Source organism: Microtus ochrogaster, chromosome 8 (assembly GCF_000317375.1).
Source record: "Microtus ochrogaster isolate Prairie Vole_2 chromosome 8, MicOch1.0, whole genome shotgun sequence".
NCBI lineage: Eukaryota > Metazoa > Chordata > Mammalia > Rodentia > Cricetidae > Microtus > Microtus ochrogaster.
Genome location: NC_022015.1, coordinates 28,483,961 through 28,501,926, shown reverse-complemented (window position 1 = coordinate 28,501,926; position 17,966 = coordinate 28,483,961). Strand labels below are relative to the sequence as shown.

At 42.2% G+C, this 17,966-nt stretch overlaps 1 protein-coding gene across 1 annotated transcript in view; it reads left to right on the top strand.

Moving 5' to 3' along the window:
- Positions 1–752: 752 nt before the first annotated feature.
- Positions 753–17,966, top strand: part of Mki67 (marker of proliferation Ki-67) — a gene marked incomplete at its 3' end in the record, with an annotated part of 22,460 nt that continues 5,246 nt past the window's right edge. The window contains exons 1-12 of the mRNA XM_013347761.1: positions 753–986; positions 3,225–3,303; positions 3,392–3,507; positions 5,669–5,735; positions 7,117–7,159; positions 7,780–8,790; positions 10,128–10,303; positions 11,127–11,388; positions 11,474–11,592; positions 11,694–11,865; positions 13,935–14,090; positions 14,909–17,964. Coding sequence (XP_013203215.1) covers positions 895–986; positions 3,225–3,303; positions 3,392–3,507; positions 5,669–5,735; positions 7,117–7,159; positions 7,780–8,790; positions 10,128–10,303; positions 11,127–11,388; positions 11,474–11,592; positions 11,694–11,865; positions 13,935–14,090; positions 14,909–17,964 — 5,349 coding nt within the window. The remainder of the gene's footprint in view (positions 987–3,224; positions 3,304–3,391; positions 3,508–5,668; positions 5,736–7,116; positions 7,160–7,779; positions 8,791–10,127; positions 10,304–11,126; positions 11,389–11,473; positions 11,593–11,693; positions 11,866–13,934; positions 14,091–14,908; positions 17,965–17,966) is intronic.

Genomic DNA, 17,966 nt, shown 5'->3' with positions numbered 1-17,966 from the left:
TATTTTAATTGTCATGAGTTTTCTCCCCTAACAGCAAAGCCTTGCCAACTTAACTGTGCTGCAACAGTAACTGCTAAGTAAGTGGTGGTTTCCTAAATACAGCGCCACAGCCTCAGCGTTCACTAAGCAGAAAGGGAGATGTAGGATGAATGTAACACGCCCTCCACCCATGTTTGAAACATCAGACAGGTTGATACTGAAAAGGCAGGAGATTATACTTAAGGTGATGCAGAAACTGCAGAGGAAGAGTTTTAATTTTAAAAATGTGAAGCTCTTAGCTTTAAGCAAGACACGGTGTTGCCCGTGTTTGATTTCTGGAGCTGGAACCTAAAGGTGGCTTTTTACAGATCTCCTTGTTTGGGTTCCGCGGAGCTGCAAAGCTGAGCCGCCCACCAACCCGGTCCGGTCCGCCTTCCGCACCACGCCCACAGCGGGGACTCCAGCCTGGTCGGCCTTGCATCGTGACCACGCCCACTCATCCGGCTCCGCCCCACCCACCCAGCAGCAGCTTGGCCTCCACCTTCGGCTCCGCCCCCTCTCATGTCACCCTTCCCATTGGTCTCCCGCTGCGCCGTCTGGCCCAATCGCAGCACTTAGCGCCAGATTTTGAACCGCCGTTTTCGTTTGAATTGGGCGGGCGCGGCCGGCAGACTTGGCGCGGAACTTGGCGCGGAGGGCACTCGGCGGGCGGCGGGCGGCGGGTGTGCGGGTCGGGGCGGAGCGAGGGGCGCGGGTGGCCGCGGTGGGGTCGCCGCGGCTGAGGAGCCGACGGCTCTGACGCGGACTGGACCCGCTGAGGAGCTGTCCCGGCCGGGGGCGCACAGCGAGCTTCACCGAGAGGCCACTCGGTCCTCGGCCGCAGTCTCTTGTCTCAGACTGACGGCCGGGAGCACCATGGCGTCCTCGGCTCACCTGGTCACCATCAAGCGGAGCGGCGACGACGGCGCACACTTCCCGCTGACCCTCAGTTCCTGCCTGTTCGGAAGGTGAGCGCGCGCGCGCGGAGGAACCTAGGTGATCCCGGGCCGCGGCCCTGTCGCCCTTCGCGCTTGGCCGGGCTGGCCCTGTAGGCTGTTCGGAAGTCATGTTCGGGTACCTGGAGCTTCCCGAATGGAACCCGGGTTTTACATTCGGTGGACGCTAAGCTGACGTCGATGCCCCGCCGCTCCCGCGCTGCTCGGGTGCTCCGGGAGAATTTCCCCCTTCTCCTGCGGGTCGGATAATAAAGCTCTGCCCTGAGGCCTTCCAAGCTGTTGCTTGCGTGGCCACTTCTGCCAAGTGTGACCCTTTAGGCCCATTCTGCCGATTTTTAAATGTTACCCGAGAAGGTGAAAGGAAAGCTCGTCTTTCCTAACACCATGCAGATTGGTGACTAGTTTTCAGATTTTTGTTCGTCTGCTTCGCAGTAGACTAAGCTCCGAGGCAAGGGCTTACTTGTTACTGATTACGTCCCCACGGTTCCATATGGTGCCTGACACTTAAGATCAGTCAGTCACATAGGGTGAGTGTCCAGCAGGAAGATGGAGATTTGGATTTAGGGGTCAAGGGAGAATGGTAGTTCTCAGGGAGATATTTGACAAAGTCTGGTGACCTCTTGTCACCCTAGGAGAAGTGTCTGTAGCTAGTATCGCTGAGTGAGGAGACAGAGACTTGGTGTGTTTGACGGTGAACAGGGCGTTGAGGAATTCTTTGGTCTACGTCTGTAGTATTTAGGTTAAGAAGTATAGAGTGTCGTTGTCGTCATCTTTTCTGCTCAATAATACTGGAATCTAAGATACAGTCTCTCTGCCTTGTCTTTTGATACCCAAAGCCTACATTTTCTTGACAGTTAAGGATGCTGTCACTTACCATAGCTTCTTGTTGTTGTTCAAAGGTGTCATTCATTTTGATTATTTTGCAATATTAATTAAATATACTGTTTGCAAGTTTTAAAAATTTTGAAAACAATTAATGTTTGATTGTATGGTATTTATAGGAAGTAATACACTTACACTCCTGGGCAGCCAGCCATTCTCAACCTGTGGTTTGCGACCCCCACCCAAAAGACCATCAGAACACAGATATCTACATTATTATTCATAACAGTAGCAAAAGTAGTTATGAAGTAGCAATGAAAATAATTTTACAGTTGGGGATCACCACCACATGAGGAATTGTATTAAAGGGTCACAGCATCAGGAAGGTTGAGAACCACTGCCCTAGAGGTTCATAGGAAAACGGTCTGACAGTGCCACCACAATGCTAGCTTTCTAGAAAGACAGTTTTTGTGGATTACTATTTGTAATGTGAGAACATTTGAATCTGTCAACATGGTGTGGTTTTTAAACAATAGTGAAAAACTCATGTGGATTTACTGTGCCACATATACAAGTGACACAACTATGACTGAATAGCAAATGGGTACTGGTATAGACCGTTTGTATATGAAGAAACTAATGTATATGACTGAATAGCAAATGGGTACTGGTATAGACCGTTTGTATATGAAGAAACTAATGTATATGACTGAATAGCAAATGGGTACTGGTATAGACCGTTTGTATATGAAGAAACTAATGTATATGACTGAATAGCAAATGGGTACTGGTATAGACCGTTTGTATATGAAGAAACTAATGTATATGACTGAATAGCAAATGGGTACTGGTATAGACCGTTTGTATATGAAGAAACCAATGTATATGACTGAATAGCAAATGGGTACTGGTATAGACCGTTTGTATATGAAGAAACTAATTACCATTTTATGCTAGTACCTTTCTTAAATACCCATATTGTTATAGAAAGACATTAATTATAAAGTTCTCCTAAACTGATAATAAAGTGCTCCATTATTTGTGTCTTGTAAGTATAGCTGTTTATTTTGTCTCTGTGTAGCCCTGATAGTCCTGGAACTAGCTCAGTAGACCAGGCTGACCTTGAACTCATAGAGATCCACCTGCTTCCACCTACCCAGTGCTGGGATCAAAGGTGTGTGTCACCACACCCTGCCTAGTATAGCTACATCCTGCCTAGTATAGCTATTTATTTGAAAGGTGAATGATTATGTGTTCTAGTGTTTTCTAATATAATTCTGAAGTACTAGAAGTTTTAATAATCGTTACACTTACAGTCTCAGTGTGTTAGTCACATTCTGTCTGTTTTTTTCTTTAATTTGAGGTTGGTGGGGTTTTGTTGTTGTTGCACACACCCCATAAAAAACCTTACCCCCCCTTTTTTTTAAGGAGTATTGAATGTGACATTCGTATCCAACTGCCTGTAGTGTCAAAAAAGCACTGTAAAATTGAAATCAATGACCAGCAGGTAAGTGGGGTTTGGAAATCAACTTTTAAAGCTTTTGGATTTGATTTTAAGCAAATCCTTAGTATTTTCCTCTCCTCTCCGCTCGTAGGCAATTTTGCATAATTTCAGTTCCACAAACCCAACACAAGTAAATGGGGCTACTGTAGATGAGCCTGTGCAGCTGAAGCATGGAGATATAATTACAATCATTGACCGATCTTTTAGGTAGGTGAAAACTAATGGGGTTAATTCTAAATGCTGTGTTCTCTTTAATCATGAACTAGTACTAGTCCAGCTGTGGTCCTTCTTTGGTGTTGATGGGTGTTGGGAATATCTCATGGGGTGAGTGTGTGGTGTGTGTGTGTGTGTGTGTGTGTGTGTGTGTGTGTGTGTGTGTGTGTACAGATACTTACTTGCACCTGTGCCTGTGGAGAATAAAGGACAACCTTAGGAGTGGTCCTCTGGATATGGGTCCTTTTTTAATCACAAAGTAGGCTGGACTGGCTAGACAGCCAAGCCCAAGAGCCCTCCTGTTTTTGCTTTTCTAGTGTTGATGGCACATCTTAAAATTCCCAGCTTTTTGGCCTTAAAGAACAATTATGTTAAACTGAGGCTATTGGTCTGAAGTCCTAACCCCCGTGACTGGTGTCATTATAATGAGAAAAGATTAGCAGCCAGAGTTACCAGGTGAGCAAGTACACAGAGGGGAAGCACTGTGAAGAGGCAGGAAGAGGGCTGCTGGTCAAGGAGGCTCAGAGGAAGCCATCCCTGCAGACACCTTGGACTTCCAGCCAGAACCGTGAGCAGCACATTTCTGTCACTTAAGCCACTCTGTCTGTGTTGTGATTGTGGCAGTCCTAGCAGACTAATACACTACTGCCAAGTCACGGGACATTTCTACACGTCTCTTTGCGCTCTCTTTAATCACTGTTTCTTTTCTCTTATTGCTTCTCTCTTACATGGTGTCTGTAAGAGGGAAGTATCTTTGGAGTCATCTTACCTGCTGGTGGGCCTCTAAGCACCATAATGTAAAACTCCATGTGTTTGTGCCTGACTGGTACTATTGTCTGTCTGTGTGTGTGTGTTTGATTTGCAGCATGTTGGGCGCCTTTGGCTTGTTTCTTCTCACGGTATAGGCATTTCATTAACTGTCACAATATTTGCAGTAATGTGTGAGAGTGTTCACAGTTTATTTGTTCTTGATGAGCATTTGAGTGATTTCCACTTGAAATTTGTCAAGGCTTTGTGATCAAATGCCCTCCCCGCTTTCTGTATTTGAAAATAGTATTCTGCAGCTACTGAATGCACTGTTCTAACTATAGAGCTGTTAAATTCTCTATTATTAGTAATTATTTTATATTTCCCTGCTTAATAGTTTAAGAGCTATTTTGAAATCACCCACTGAGAACTTGTTTTTTTAAAATTCTTTATCACTTTTTGTTTTATTTATATCTTTTGATGCTACACAGGTTATGTATGCCTGGACATAATTCTAAATTGTGCACAAAATTCTTTGTTGTTTAAAATAGATTCTATTTTTGTCACTTTTTTTTTTTTTTTTGCTTTTGTGTTTTGAGCCAGGGGTTTCTCTGTGGCTTTGTAGCCTGTCCTAGAACTCACTCTGTAGACCAGGCTGATCTGGAACTCACAGAGATCTGCCTGCCTCTGCCTCCCAAGTACTGGGATTAAAGGCGTGTGCCACCACGCCTGGCTTGTCATATCTTTTGCCTTAGGATTCCTAAGTAAACTCAGTTCCTTTTGATTAGTGCTCACATAGCACAGCTTTTCTATCCCTTAATTTCAACTCTTATAATTCTTATGGCTTTTGTTGTTTCTGGGAACCTGCTGTTGAGTAATTTGTCTTTAAATATACTATTTTCTTAGATCCAATATCTTGATGGATTTACCCTTAAGTTTTCATAAAATGTCCTTTGTCTCGAATTTGACTAGACTCTTTAAAAAAGGCTTAGTTCAACAAGATGATACTTGGGAGAGGGTTCCAGATGCTAGCTGTCTTTAGATCTTACATAGACGGCAACTAAAGTCAAATCAGGCTACTTCTCTGAGGTACCAAAGTTTCATTGTACACAGTAAATGGTTTCAGCTATGAACTGACCACCAAGATCTGACATGATCTAATGCCATCTTCCTAAGATGTGCCTTTCCTCCAGAGAGATTGGGAAAAGAAGTGATCATAATTCTAAAACATGCTTTGTAGTTAGTTTTCTGTTACGTAAGTTTTTAGTATAAAAATTTTTCCTAAACTAAACCAATTTCTTGGCTTAAGGTAATATTAGGAACAAAGCCTAAAGTTTGTTCCATGGTTTCTATCTATAACGCCTGAACCTGGAGGTTCAAATCCTATGCCGGATTCTCTGTGTTGTAGGTATGAAAATGGAAATCATGAGGATGGAAGCAGATCAACGGGATTTCCAGGAAAATCATTTGGACAGGTGAGGGGAGATACTCAGGTTTGACTCTTCCTTTACCAGGATGGGAACTCATTATAACATGTTTTAACAACTGATTTCTCACTCTTAAATTGGTGGCCAAGAATGGCTTCTGATTATAGCAGAAATAGATAATAAAATAAGGAGATAAGTTGATCATGAACATAGTAAAATTAACTAAAACCTTATTTATTTATTTATTTATTTATTTATTTATTTATTTATTTATTTATGCTACTCAAAAACAGAGTGCTAACTTGGTCTTATACTCCACTAGACTGTGTTGTGATTTTACAAAAGCCTGTGGTTAGAATAGTCTGAATACATAGAAATTGAATGAAAAAAAAAAGATGTAAAAAAGGAAGAATATGGCTGCTCCTAGGCATGGTGGAAGAGGTATATTATAGATTTGAGACCATAGGTAAAGACAGATTTCTGGGGGAGTCCAGAGTGAACATGGCCCTGAGGAGAAAGGGGAGGGGAAAAGAGCCTCCCACAAAAGAGGGACAGCTTGGGCCAAGAGCATAGCTAAAACAGCTGAGTTATATAGGGGCCAGAGTAGCTTGGGAGGGCAGCCTAGCCCTTGGGCTAGAGAAGTTTAGGGTAGTGGGTAGGGTATGCCAGCCAGAAGGATCTGGGAGAACCTGGTAGCCAGCCTCCACTTTGACGGGTACCTCGGCTATTTGTCCTGGGTTTGAGACCTAACAGGAATAAAAGATACAGCTCATGACTCATTTTGTCTCCTATTGAGCCTATCCACCTCTGTGTGTCTAAAATATATCGCGAAAACTGAGTGCTGAAGAAGCTTCCTAGTTTCTGGTGAAACTATGGCATCTATAGTTTTGTGCCTGTGGTGACTTAGCAGATGGAGGAACTTAATTTTAACTTTTTGTCTTCCTTCATGTGATATTGGAAGACATTCTAGAAAATGTACTAGGAGAGGGGACCAGGAGAGACGGCTTAGAGAGATTGAGTGCTCTCTGCTCTTCCAAAGAGCCCAAGCTTAGTTTTTGGCCCCTGCATTGGGCAACTCACAACTGCCTGTAACTCCAGCTAACATAGGATTCAACATTTTGTTCTTGCCTCCACAGGTACCCACACAAATGTGCCTAAACACACACACACACACACACACACACACACACACACACACACAAATAAATAATAAACCTTAAAATTGAAAGAAAGAAAGCTCTTAAGTTTGCTAAGAAATGTTTAGGTCATGAACTTTTAAGTCACTTGGGTCTGTTTCTCAAGTATCTAAATGTCATGAAGAAGCACTTTGCTAAAGAATATAATTAATAAGAAGAATATCTTCATTGTTTCAAAATGATCATCCTAAGAAGGCACTTAAAATTCCTATTCTTGTCTTCCCCAATTATAGGAACCGGTGCAGCAAGCCTCAAGAGCTAGCTTCTCTGATCCTGGTTGGTATTGGTTGGTTTCTGTTGTGGGAATGTCAGCATCAGATCATTATGACATTGGCAAGGGTGGGATCATGGGTACACAGGCATGAAATTCTTGGTCTTCTAAACTCTTGAGAGCCTGGTTCCATTTAACATGCCAAACCAAAGCAGATAGATAGCTGGGTAACTTCTTCCCTAGTGCTTGCCTTTTTAGCTGTCCATTTAATCTTGAGTTGTTGGTGGGATGTGTTACATCACTCATTATTCAAAGCTAATGTGTTTTTTCTGGATGGAAACAACATTGTAAGACAAGTGTAAGGAATTAAGTAGTAGCTGGGTGGTGGTGGTGCACGCCTTTAATTCCAGCACTTGGGAGGCAGAGGCAGGCAGATCTCTTGAGTTCGAGGACAGCCTGATCTACAAGAGCTAGTTCCAGGACAGGCACCAAAAACTACAGAGAAACCCTGTCTCAAATCCAAAAAAAAAGGATTAAGTAGTTTGTCGACTAAATGAAAAGCTAGGTTATAAGCCAATCTAAAAGCTAGGTTATAAGACAATCTAAAATAAGGTACTGGATTCCAGAAATGTTAGTCATTGAGAAATGTTGAACTTCTGTTTCTTATTTCATATTTGTTGCCAAGATGGGAAAGGTCAAGATGCCAGCACTTCAAAAACCACTTCAAGAAGATCTTTGGTGCATGCCAAGAGGCTCTCTGGAGACAGTTCTGCCTCAGGTGGTTCAAAGGACAGTATTACCAAAGATCCATCCAATACCTGTTCTTCAGGGCATGTAGAACAGCACAGTGGCAGAAACACAGAAGAGCCCACTTCTGATGTTCTTTTTAAGAAGTCCAGGGCTGCAGGGAGCAGTTCCAGGGAACTGAAGTCTTCTCCTGCACAGAGCCTTAGCAACAGCAAGAAACATGAATCTCCCTTTGAGAAACTCTATCAGTCAATGAAGGAAGAGTTGAATATAAAATCACAGAAACAGTCTCGTAGGAAGTCAGAACCACAACCTGAATGTGCAGCAGGAAAAGAAACATGGGAGACAAAGCTATTGGTGTCATGCAAGTCAAGAGCAAAATCCAGTGGAAGCATCCCTGGTCCTGCAGTCTCTTCACCCAAAGTAGGAAAGATCTGGACTGAGGACCAGAGTAGTGCTGTGGGGCCTCTTCAGACTTCCACAGAGGCTCTGAGTTCCAGCTTCTCGCTCGCTGAGACAGCTGAAATGAAGACCCCTGTGCGGAATTCACAGCAACTTAAGAATGAAGAGTCCCACGTTAGTGGCATAAGAGAATCTGTGAATCTGAATGAAAGTGAAGGTGCCAAGGCAGATTATAAGATAGTCACTCCTAGGAAGCTGGCAACTAGAAACCAAACTCCAGTGAAAGTTGAAGGTGCTGCCAGCCCTGCTGGTAAACCAGAAAACATCTCTTGCAAAAAGAGGAAGAGTCTTCCTGCAAAGATAGAAGTGCTGTCTACGGAAACACAAAGCCAGTTCTCTTCAGCTCATCACCTTGCTTCAGACGAAAAGAAAACTCCAAAGGATTCCTTCAGCAAGCCTGAGAAATTGGCCACAGCAGCTAGGCAAATTTACTCTGGGCTACCTGGTCTTAGTTCCGTTGATATCAGCAATTTTGGTGACTCCGTTAGTAAGTTGTTTAACTGTAGATCTACTTTCCCTAATTGGTTAATATCTTCCCTATATGTTATGAGTTAACAAGGTGTATGGGTACTGAAGACTGCCTTTTATAAGGAGTGATAACAGAGGTGGTGTAGCTAGCTGGTTTAGGGGGGAACCATATCACAGGAACCACGTCAGGGAAAATGTGGTTTTCTTTTACAAAGTAAGGGGTATAATCATAACGGCTTTTTACTTACTGCCTGGTTCTGAATACCAGTTATATTTTGTGAGATTGGTTCTTGGGAATAAATCAGGAGCAGTCCTTTGGCCATCATTGAACATAGTAGCCCTTGGATGTTCACAATCTTTTCAGTCTGTTACAAGCACTTTTATTATAGACACTGAATGGACTCAGGTTTCTACACCAGCAAAGTTCTGCATGCTTCCAAGACATTAACATTTTGTTTTTAAATTTTTATATCATTTACTTATTTGTATATGGGGGAAAGGGAGTGTAAACATCTGCTATGATCTTGTGCAGGAGTCTGAAGACAGCTTGTAGGGGTCAGTTCTCTCCTTCCACCATGGACCATATTGGTCCTAGGGATGACCCTTGAGGTCCTTAGGCTTGGCAGCAAAGCACCCTTACCTAGAAAAAAGCTTTCTCTTTATCTCTGTTACAAAGGAGAACTGACAACCCAAGGCTACATAATGAGTAACCTTGTGGCATCTTCCTATATACCTGTTTCATGCTGGCTTACAGAAATAAAATGTCTCCAGACTTCATTACCACAACCTTTATATTAGTAATAGTTTCTGCCGGTGGCCATTGGTGTGGTTATCCCTCAGTGACACTTGCACCCAACAGCCAATATTCCATTGAGCTTTATAATGGAGTGTCTGTCCTGGACAAGGGGTTTATGTAGACTGCTTACGAAGTTGTATAATGGCGTTTGTGTTGCATAAACTGTCCAAAGACACTACCTAGAGATTTTTTCCTACTCATATAGTTTACTCATAAGGCAAGTCTTGTCTGGCCTAAATATTTGTCTTACTGAGTTTCCTCAGACCATTGCTCAGGGTCTGATTCCTCTGGTGCAGATACCTTTCTTAAGCTATTTCATATGCAATTTCCTGTTTTAAGGAGAACCCTGGTTCTGTCCAGTTGAAGTGTAATGCATCTGGTTTCTCTTGAGGTCTTTTAGGAAGTTCTGAGGATGCTCTTCTTTCATCAGTTTTATGAATAAGGGTGCCATGTTTCAGTATCTCCTCAAAGCCTTACTTTCTAATGCTAGTTTGAATTAAATCCTAAGTCCTGGCATGTCGTTTATATTGCTCTTTTCATGTTTGTATTCCTTACTTCAGACAAGAGTGAGGGAATGTCTTTGAAGAGAAGACGTGTATCCTTTGGTGGTCATCTGAGACCCGAGTTATTTGATGAAAACTTGCCTCCTAATACACCACTCAAAAGAGGAGAAACACCGACCAAGAGGAAGTCACTTGCCCCTCACACTCCATCAGTCCTGAAGAAAATTATCAAGGTAAGCTGAACAGTCACATTGTGTTTATACCTCGTGGCTCACAGATTGTCCACATTCCACCCAAAATCCAGGCAGAGGTAGAATGGCAATTGAGACCCTTTTTTCTACCACTTACTGCATGCTCAGAAACAACCATATGGGCTCTAACCATATGGGAGGTGAGGTGGTATGCTGGACACTTTCCCTTTGAAAACTGTGATACACCCACAAGGCCATATAATTTCCTGGGTCACACCGATACCATTTAAAAGAATCTGAAGACAGCAGCATATGTAATCACAAGTATTTTGTTTTCTTCTGGAAGTATAAGGGCATTGAGGTTGCAGGAGAGATGATAATCTTTGCTAAAAACATCTCTCTTCTGCACGTTCGGCTCCTTAGACATTTGGCCCTTTGTTTTATTGCCTTTCCTTGGTATGGGTGCATAGCTCAATTTCTTAAAAGGGCTTTGGTCAGCTTTATTCTGTTAGTCCCAAAAGGCCTAGTAGGCCTGCTTAATCCTTTCCTACCTTGACGTCCCACCTCACAGAAGTGAGTAGTCTCTTCTATGCAGACCTTGGGGCTGTTGTTGACTGGGCTGAAATCAGAGTGCCTTGTTTTACTGAGTGATGTCCCCATTTCTATCTACCAGAAATACCTCAGTTCAAACTTCTCCGATGCGTATGTTACCTTCCTTTGCTTAAATGAATGGGACAATTGGCCCTTTCTTATCCTTGAAAGACGGGCTTTAAAAGCTACATAGTTTGTTGTAAAGGTTTCTAATAGACACTACAGAGATGTTGCCTCATGGTCAGGTTTCTCATAAACAATTCTGCCTTGTTAGGAACGACCTCAGTCACCAGGGAAACAAGAGTCTCCTGGAATAACTCTACCAAGCCCAAATGATCAAAGACGCAGATCAGGCAGGAGTGCACCTGCTTCCAGTGGCAGCGAATCCTTACCTCAGACAGACACTCCCAAGAAAGCAAGCAGGAAGAGTGGCAACCTGCCTGCCAAGAGAGCATCTATCAGCCGAAGTCAGCATGACATTTTACAGATGATTTCCTCCAAAAGAAGGAGTGGTGCTTCTGAAGCCAACTTGATTGGTTAGTGATGTCCTAGGTGAAATATTTCAAGCTCAATTTTTTTCATGCTGAGTTTTGAAGTTTCACCATATTTTCTTTTTGACAGTTGCAAAATCATGGGCAGATGTTGTAAAACTTGGCACGAAACAAACACAGACAAAAGTTGTAAAACATGTTCCTCAAAAGCAGGCGAGCAAAAGACAAAGAAGACCTAATACTCCCAAGGTACAGTGTTCCAGCCATGTACCACTTTTATTCTCAATTGTCTTAAGCATATATTTATTGTTGATGCTGTGATATTTTGTCTTTCTCGTTTTTGTCTACAGAAACCTACAAGCAGCCTTCACAATCAGTTTAGCACAGGCCATGCAAACTCTCCCTGTACCATTGTAATAGGAAGAGCTCAGATTGAAAAAGTAAGCATGCCTGCTCGGCCCTACAAAATGCTGAACAACTTGATGTTAAACCAAAAAATTGACTTCAGTGAAGATCTGTCAGGTAAACACAACCTGAATGCCTGTAGTCACAGCCTTCTTGGCCCTTCTGTTGGTGACTTCCTTAGTGGTGGTTATCTCCACCCCATCTCACCCTACCCCTTACAGCCACCTGAGAACCACAGCTGGGAGCTCAGCCGCAGTGAATGTGACTACAGTCCACCTAGCTTTCTGGTGTCATAATCAAAGATGAAGTGGATTGGAAGTAGAGGGCAGGTCTCTGTCTATTTAGGGGTTCTGTGTCCTACAGGAAACAGGGATGGAAATCTCAAGTTCATACCCTCTGGTGAGCTGCATGCATATAGAAAATGGAAGGGTGTTTTGTGGTGTGAGGGCAAAGGACTCTTTTACTAACTTTTAGAGGAGTTGCACTGGTGATAGCTGACCACAGGGAATTGGTTGGTTTAGAGCAATATTAATGCTTATTCAAGATTCATTTTCTTTCTACAGAGCTTAACTGCTTGCTAAGAGGAAGCCATATAAGAAAGTCCTTTGGAGCCATTGATAATTGAACTGTTTCCACTCTGCTTTTTTTTTTTTAAATATTTATTTATTATGTATACAATATTCTGTCTGCATGTATGCCTGAAGGCCAGAAGAGGGCACCATACCTTATTACAGATGGTTGTGAGCCACCATGTGGTTGCTGGGAATTGAACTCAGGACCTTTGGAAGAGCAGGCAATGCTCTTAACCGCTGAGCCATCTCTCCAGCCCCTCCACTCTGCTTTAATAGCAGTGAAAGTGTGACTGGCTGCTTAGACTTACTCTCAAGAAAGCAGATTTATTTCAGGTTCCTTGATATGTGATAGTTTCTAGTTGTACAATTTGGAAGAGAATATTTGAACTGAGCAGGGAGAATTTTATTTTTATTTCTTGCAGATTAGGAATTGAAAATGACCAAACACCTCAGTGTATAATGGTTGTGAGTATCCCCTCAAAGAACTGTATTTGGATCAATTCATTTATCTTTATAAAAATAAAAAACACAAGCAAAAAAGTAGCTAAGTGTATTGTGCAATTATAAATTATGAGTTTGTGATGAATATATATATATATTATTTAAAAATCTCAAAGATAAATAAGATTTTAAATATACTATTCCTGAGACAATAGATTGTCTTAAATGTTCCTTTCTCCTAGACCCATTCTTAGAGTCAGACAATTCTCATCCCTTGGTGTAGACAGCACCACCCCTCCCCCCATACACACACATATACCCTTTTCCTTTTTTCTTGGAACAGAGTCTTAACTAACTAGGCTGGCTTCAAACTCACAGAGATTTGCCTGCTCCTACCTTCTTAATGATACTATGCCTAGCTTGGCAACTTCCATTTTAAAACAATAGAAAGTAAATCCTTTCAAGTATTTCAAGTAAGACACAGAAGGCTATGGAAATAGACTTGCTTAACAGACTAGTGTGGATGGGACCTCAGTGGTTCCCAGACCCATTCTGTGGTTAGTGCCAACTCAGCTTCTCATTCTGTGTTGGCCACAAGACAGGAGCATGGCACATTAACTTTTCAGAAAGTTTAATCATTCATATTGAGTTATGTCACTACTGCCTTTTTGTTTTAAAGTGAATGGGAATAGCACTTAAGGTGTGTGCATGTGTGTGCGTGTTCTTGATAGCACTGAAAATGGTCAATGTTCTGTCAGTATTCTAAAATGTGGGCACATATTACTTGTATATAAGATTTAGATCCTGAGAAACCTAGGATTTCTTGAGCATAGAACAAGGCCCTTAGTTTGTGAATTCTTGGCGAATATCTCCTGAAAAGAGGTGCCCATATCCAGCTTTTGTCCCCCTGCCAGGACTTATTTTTGGGAACTAGTTTAGAAGACCACAGTGGTCAACTAAATCACTTGGTTTCCTTTTTCATAGGAGAGGGTTAAATAAACTGGATATATTTGTCTTCTCATTGCCCCCCATTTTTAAATGAGCATGTTAACAAAATCCTTATTTTAATGAGATGATACATACCTAGAATCTGAGAGCTTCTCTGTCATCTAACTTGTCCTGTATAAGGAATGGGATAATATAAGCCATGGTTTCAATATTTTCCTTTATCAGGACTAACTGAAATGTTCAAGACTCCAGTGAAGGAGAAGCAGCAGCAGATGAATGACATGGGCTCCATTCTCTCCAATTCAGAGAATTTACCCGAAAAACAGTTTCAAGTAACTAATTCAGGAGACAAACCTCTGCCTTTCACCTCAGAAATTTTGGGTTGGTTTATTTGTCTGTTACCATTTTTACACTTTTGAATGGGAACTTCAAGATGCTTTTGTTTTGTTTTGTTTTGCCAGTACTGTATTACTTCTTTACAATAGCTTTTCCTGGAGAAATGCCATTTCCATCTTCTCTGTTCTGTTTTTCAGCAGTCTTTTTAGTCTTACTTACATTAGTTACTGACCTAGCTTTGTAGAAAGAACTACTGACTTACTTAATAAGTTTAAATGATGCCTGTGTGCTTTTAACTTCTTTGTTAAAAGATGGAAGCACAAACAGTACACTTGACTTGTCATATATAATTACACAAATTAAGAATTACTGCAAGGATAGAGATACTCAATTGGTAGATTGCTTGCCTGACATGCAGGAAAATCTGGGTTCAGTTCTTAGTTCCTTTAAAAACTTGGTGTGGTGATGCCTATAATCCCAGTACTTGGGAGGTGGAGGCAGGAGGATGAGAAGGTCATTGTTGATTACATATAGAGTTTGATAATGGACCCTAAACATACACAATAGAACCTGTTACTTCATTAGTGAATCAAGACAATAAATAACTTTCTGATGCTTCAGAACAAAAATTATCTGTATTCAGATCCACATCACATGTCATGGCAGCTTTTAGAAGACAGTTTGCAATGGCCCTGCTTTATCATCAAATAACATTATAGAACAGTTGTTAGATCATCTAATAGCTTGTTATATAAGAAACAAAATTATTTGTTCTTATACACTTCCTAAAGATAAAATGCTAAGTAGACCTTAGATGGTGAAAAGAATACGTTTATTGTATAATTATATTGTGTTACTTACAGGAGAAAATGCGCTCTCCAGTACCCAGAATGCAGCAAAGGAACCGTCTGATAAATATTCTGCAAGTCCTACTTTAAGACGGAGAAGCATCAAAAATGGAAACACTGTGCAAACTCCTGAGAATGTCCAAAACATTACTCACCTGGAAAAGAAGACTCCAGGCTCTGTGACAGAGCCTCTGAAGACAGTATCCAGTGTGAGGAAGTTACGAAGGTCTAGAGAACTCAGACATACACTTGGAGAAAGTATGAATGAAAGCACAGAGGCAGACCTTGACCAGGGCATCATAGTAAGATACTTAAGGAAGACATCACTGCAAGGACAAGAAGTGGATCAACGGGTACAGGACAGTGAAAAGTGTTCACAAAGATTCAAGGAAAGTGTTGAATTAAAAGAAGATCCAGAAAAAACATCAGCTATGAGATCAAGTGCCAGGAAGCAGAAGCCAGCGAAAGACTTAATAGGAAGTCAGATGGTCACTCAAACAGCAGCCTGTCCTGAGGAACTATTTAATCAAGAAAAGGGAACCACAGAAAAACCAGAGGAATCCATGCACAAACAAAGTACACCAATAAGTGATGGTCAAAGAGCTGCAAAACAGAAAGGGGACAAAGTCCTTTGCAAAACCCCACAACCTACAACAGATAACACCAAAACAAGCACGAAACCATGGCACAGCACATCTGGGAAGAAAGTAGACATGAAGGAAGAACACTCTGAACAAAAGAAGTTTGTGCACATGTCAGGAGGAACCAGGCATACTCCCAAAGTTCCAGAACTTGTACACGGGGGAATTAAAGCTTTGAAAGAATCTGAAAATCGAATGCTGGACCTGACTGTAACTGGTAGCAAGAAGCCAGTAGGAAAAGCTAAAGAGAAGGCTCAGCCCATGCAAGACCTGACTGGTTTCCATGAACTCTTTTTATCACCGGTCCCTGGTGACAAAATCACAAAAATGTTCAATAAATCACCATATCCAGAATTTCCAGAACTGGCCAGAACCCCAGCAAGCATTAAGAGACTGTCTAAGACAGGTCTTGGTAAGGGGGATGTGAGAGAAGAGCTTTCAACACTTGGGAAACGAACAAAGTCACCAGGCAGAACCTCACACACACCCATAGCATCAGAGCTAGAAGAGAATGATACCACAGCCTTTGTGGAAACTCCAAAGCAGAAACTGGATTTCACAGAGAATTCAACAGGATCTAAGAGAAGGTCACGGACACCTAAGATGAGGGCTCAACCCCTAGAAGACCTGGATGGCTTCCAGGAACTCTTCCAAACTCCAGCTGGTGCCAGTGACCCAGTAACTGTTGGGGAAACTACAAAGGTGTCTTTGGAATCTCTACAACCCGCACATATCAGAACCCCAGCAAGCACAAAGAGACTGTCCAAGGCAGGTCTTGATAAGGCAGATGAGAAAGAAGAGCTTTCAACACTTGGCAAACGATCAAAGTCGCCAGGCAGAGCCTCACGCACACCCACATCAGCAGGGCAGCAGGAAAAAGGAATAAAAGAAATTATGGAAACTTCAAGTAAGAAACTGGAGCTTTTAGGAAATTTAACAGGGTCTAAGAAACAGTCTAGAACACCTAAGAAAGAGGGCCAATCTCTAGAAGACCTTCCTGATTGCCAGGAGCTCTTCCAAACACCAGACCCATTGGTTGTTGGCATAACCAAAAGAATGTCCTTTAATTCCCCACAACCAGATCCTGTCATAACCCTAAGAAGCATAAAGAGACAGTCTAGGGCAAGTATGGGTAAAATGGAAGTGAAAGAAGAATTTTCAGAATCAGAGAAATGCCAACAAATAGAAAAGGCCATAGACACACTCCAAGTATCAAATGATAGCAATGTCATTAGAGCACCGAAGCAATCTGCAAAGCGGAAACTGGATTCAGCAGCTAGTTTGCCTAGCAGCAAGAGGCTACGACGTGTATCTAAGGATAAGACACCATGCCTGGAAGACCTTAGTGGTTTCCAACAGCTTTTCCAAACACCAGGCCATTCTAAGGATTCACTGGCTATTGGTGAAACTTTAAAAATGCCCACCAAATCTCCACAGTCAGGACCACTTAGAAACCACACCAGCAGAAAGAGTCTGCCCAAGATCAGTCTCAGTAAAACAGATGTGACAGAAGAACTTTCAGCTCTCCAGAAGCAGTCACCAGGCAAAGCCCCCACAGCATCAGTACAAATGGGTGAAGGAATACAAGCAATTAGGAAGACTTCAAAGGAGAAACTAGAGACTGCAGTAAGTGTAATTGAGTTTACAAGACAGAGAAGAGCACCTAAGGTAAAAGCTCTACCTCTGGAAGACCTTGATGGCATCCAAGAACTCTTCCAAACACCAGACCACAGCATTGATCCAGTAATTGGTAACAAAAGAACAAGTATGTCCTTGAGATCTCCACAACCAGGGATTGTTAGAACCTTACAAACATCAAAGAGACTAGCCAAGACAAGTCTTGGAAAAGAGCATATGAGAGAAGAGATCTCCTCAGTGAATATACTTGGGTGTGCTGTAGGGGAGAATGAACACACATCCAGACTTCAAGAAGATGATGGGAGAGAGAACAAGGATCTGGAGGAATCTAGGATTCTCACACTAGGCCCATCAGTAAATGTAACTGGCAGCAAGAAGCAGCGAGGGACACATAAGAAAAGGTCTGAGTCCCCAGAAGACATATTTGATCTTCAGGAACTCTTCCAAACACCAGCTAGTCATAAAGACTCAGTGACTCTTCATGAAACTACAAAAATGTCTTTGGAATCTTCAGAACATTTCAGAACCCCAGCAAGCACAAAGAGACTGTCCAAGGCAGGTCTTGGTAATGCGGATGAGAGAGAAAAGCTTTCAGCACTTGGGAAACGAACAAAGTCACTAGGCAGAGCCTCGCATATAGCCATAGCACCAGTGCTCAAAGAGAATGATACCAGAGCCCTTGTGGAAACTCGAAAGCAGAAACTGGATTTCACAGAGAATTCAGCAGGATCTAAGAGAAGGTCACGGACACCTAAGATGAGGGCTCAACCCCTAGAAGACCTGGATGGCTTCCA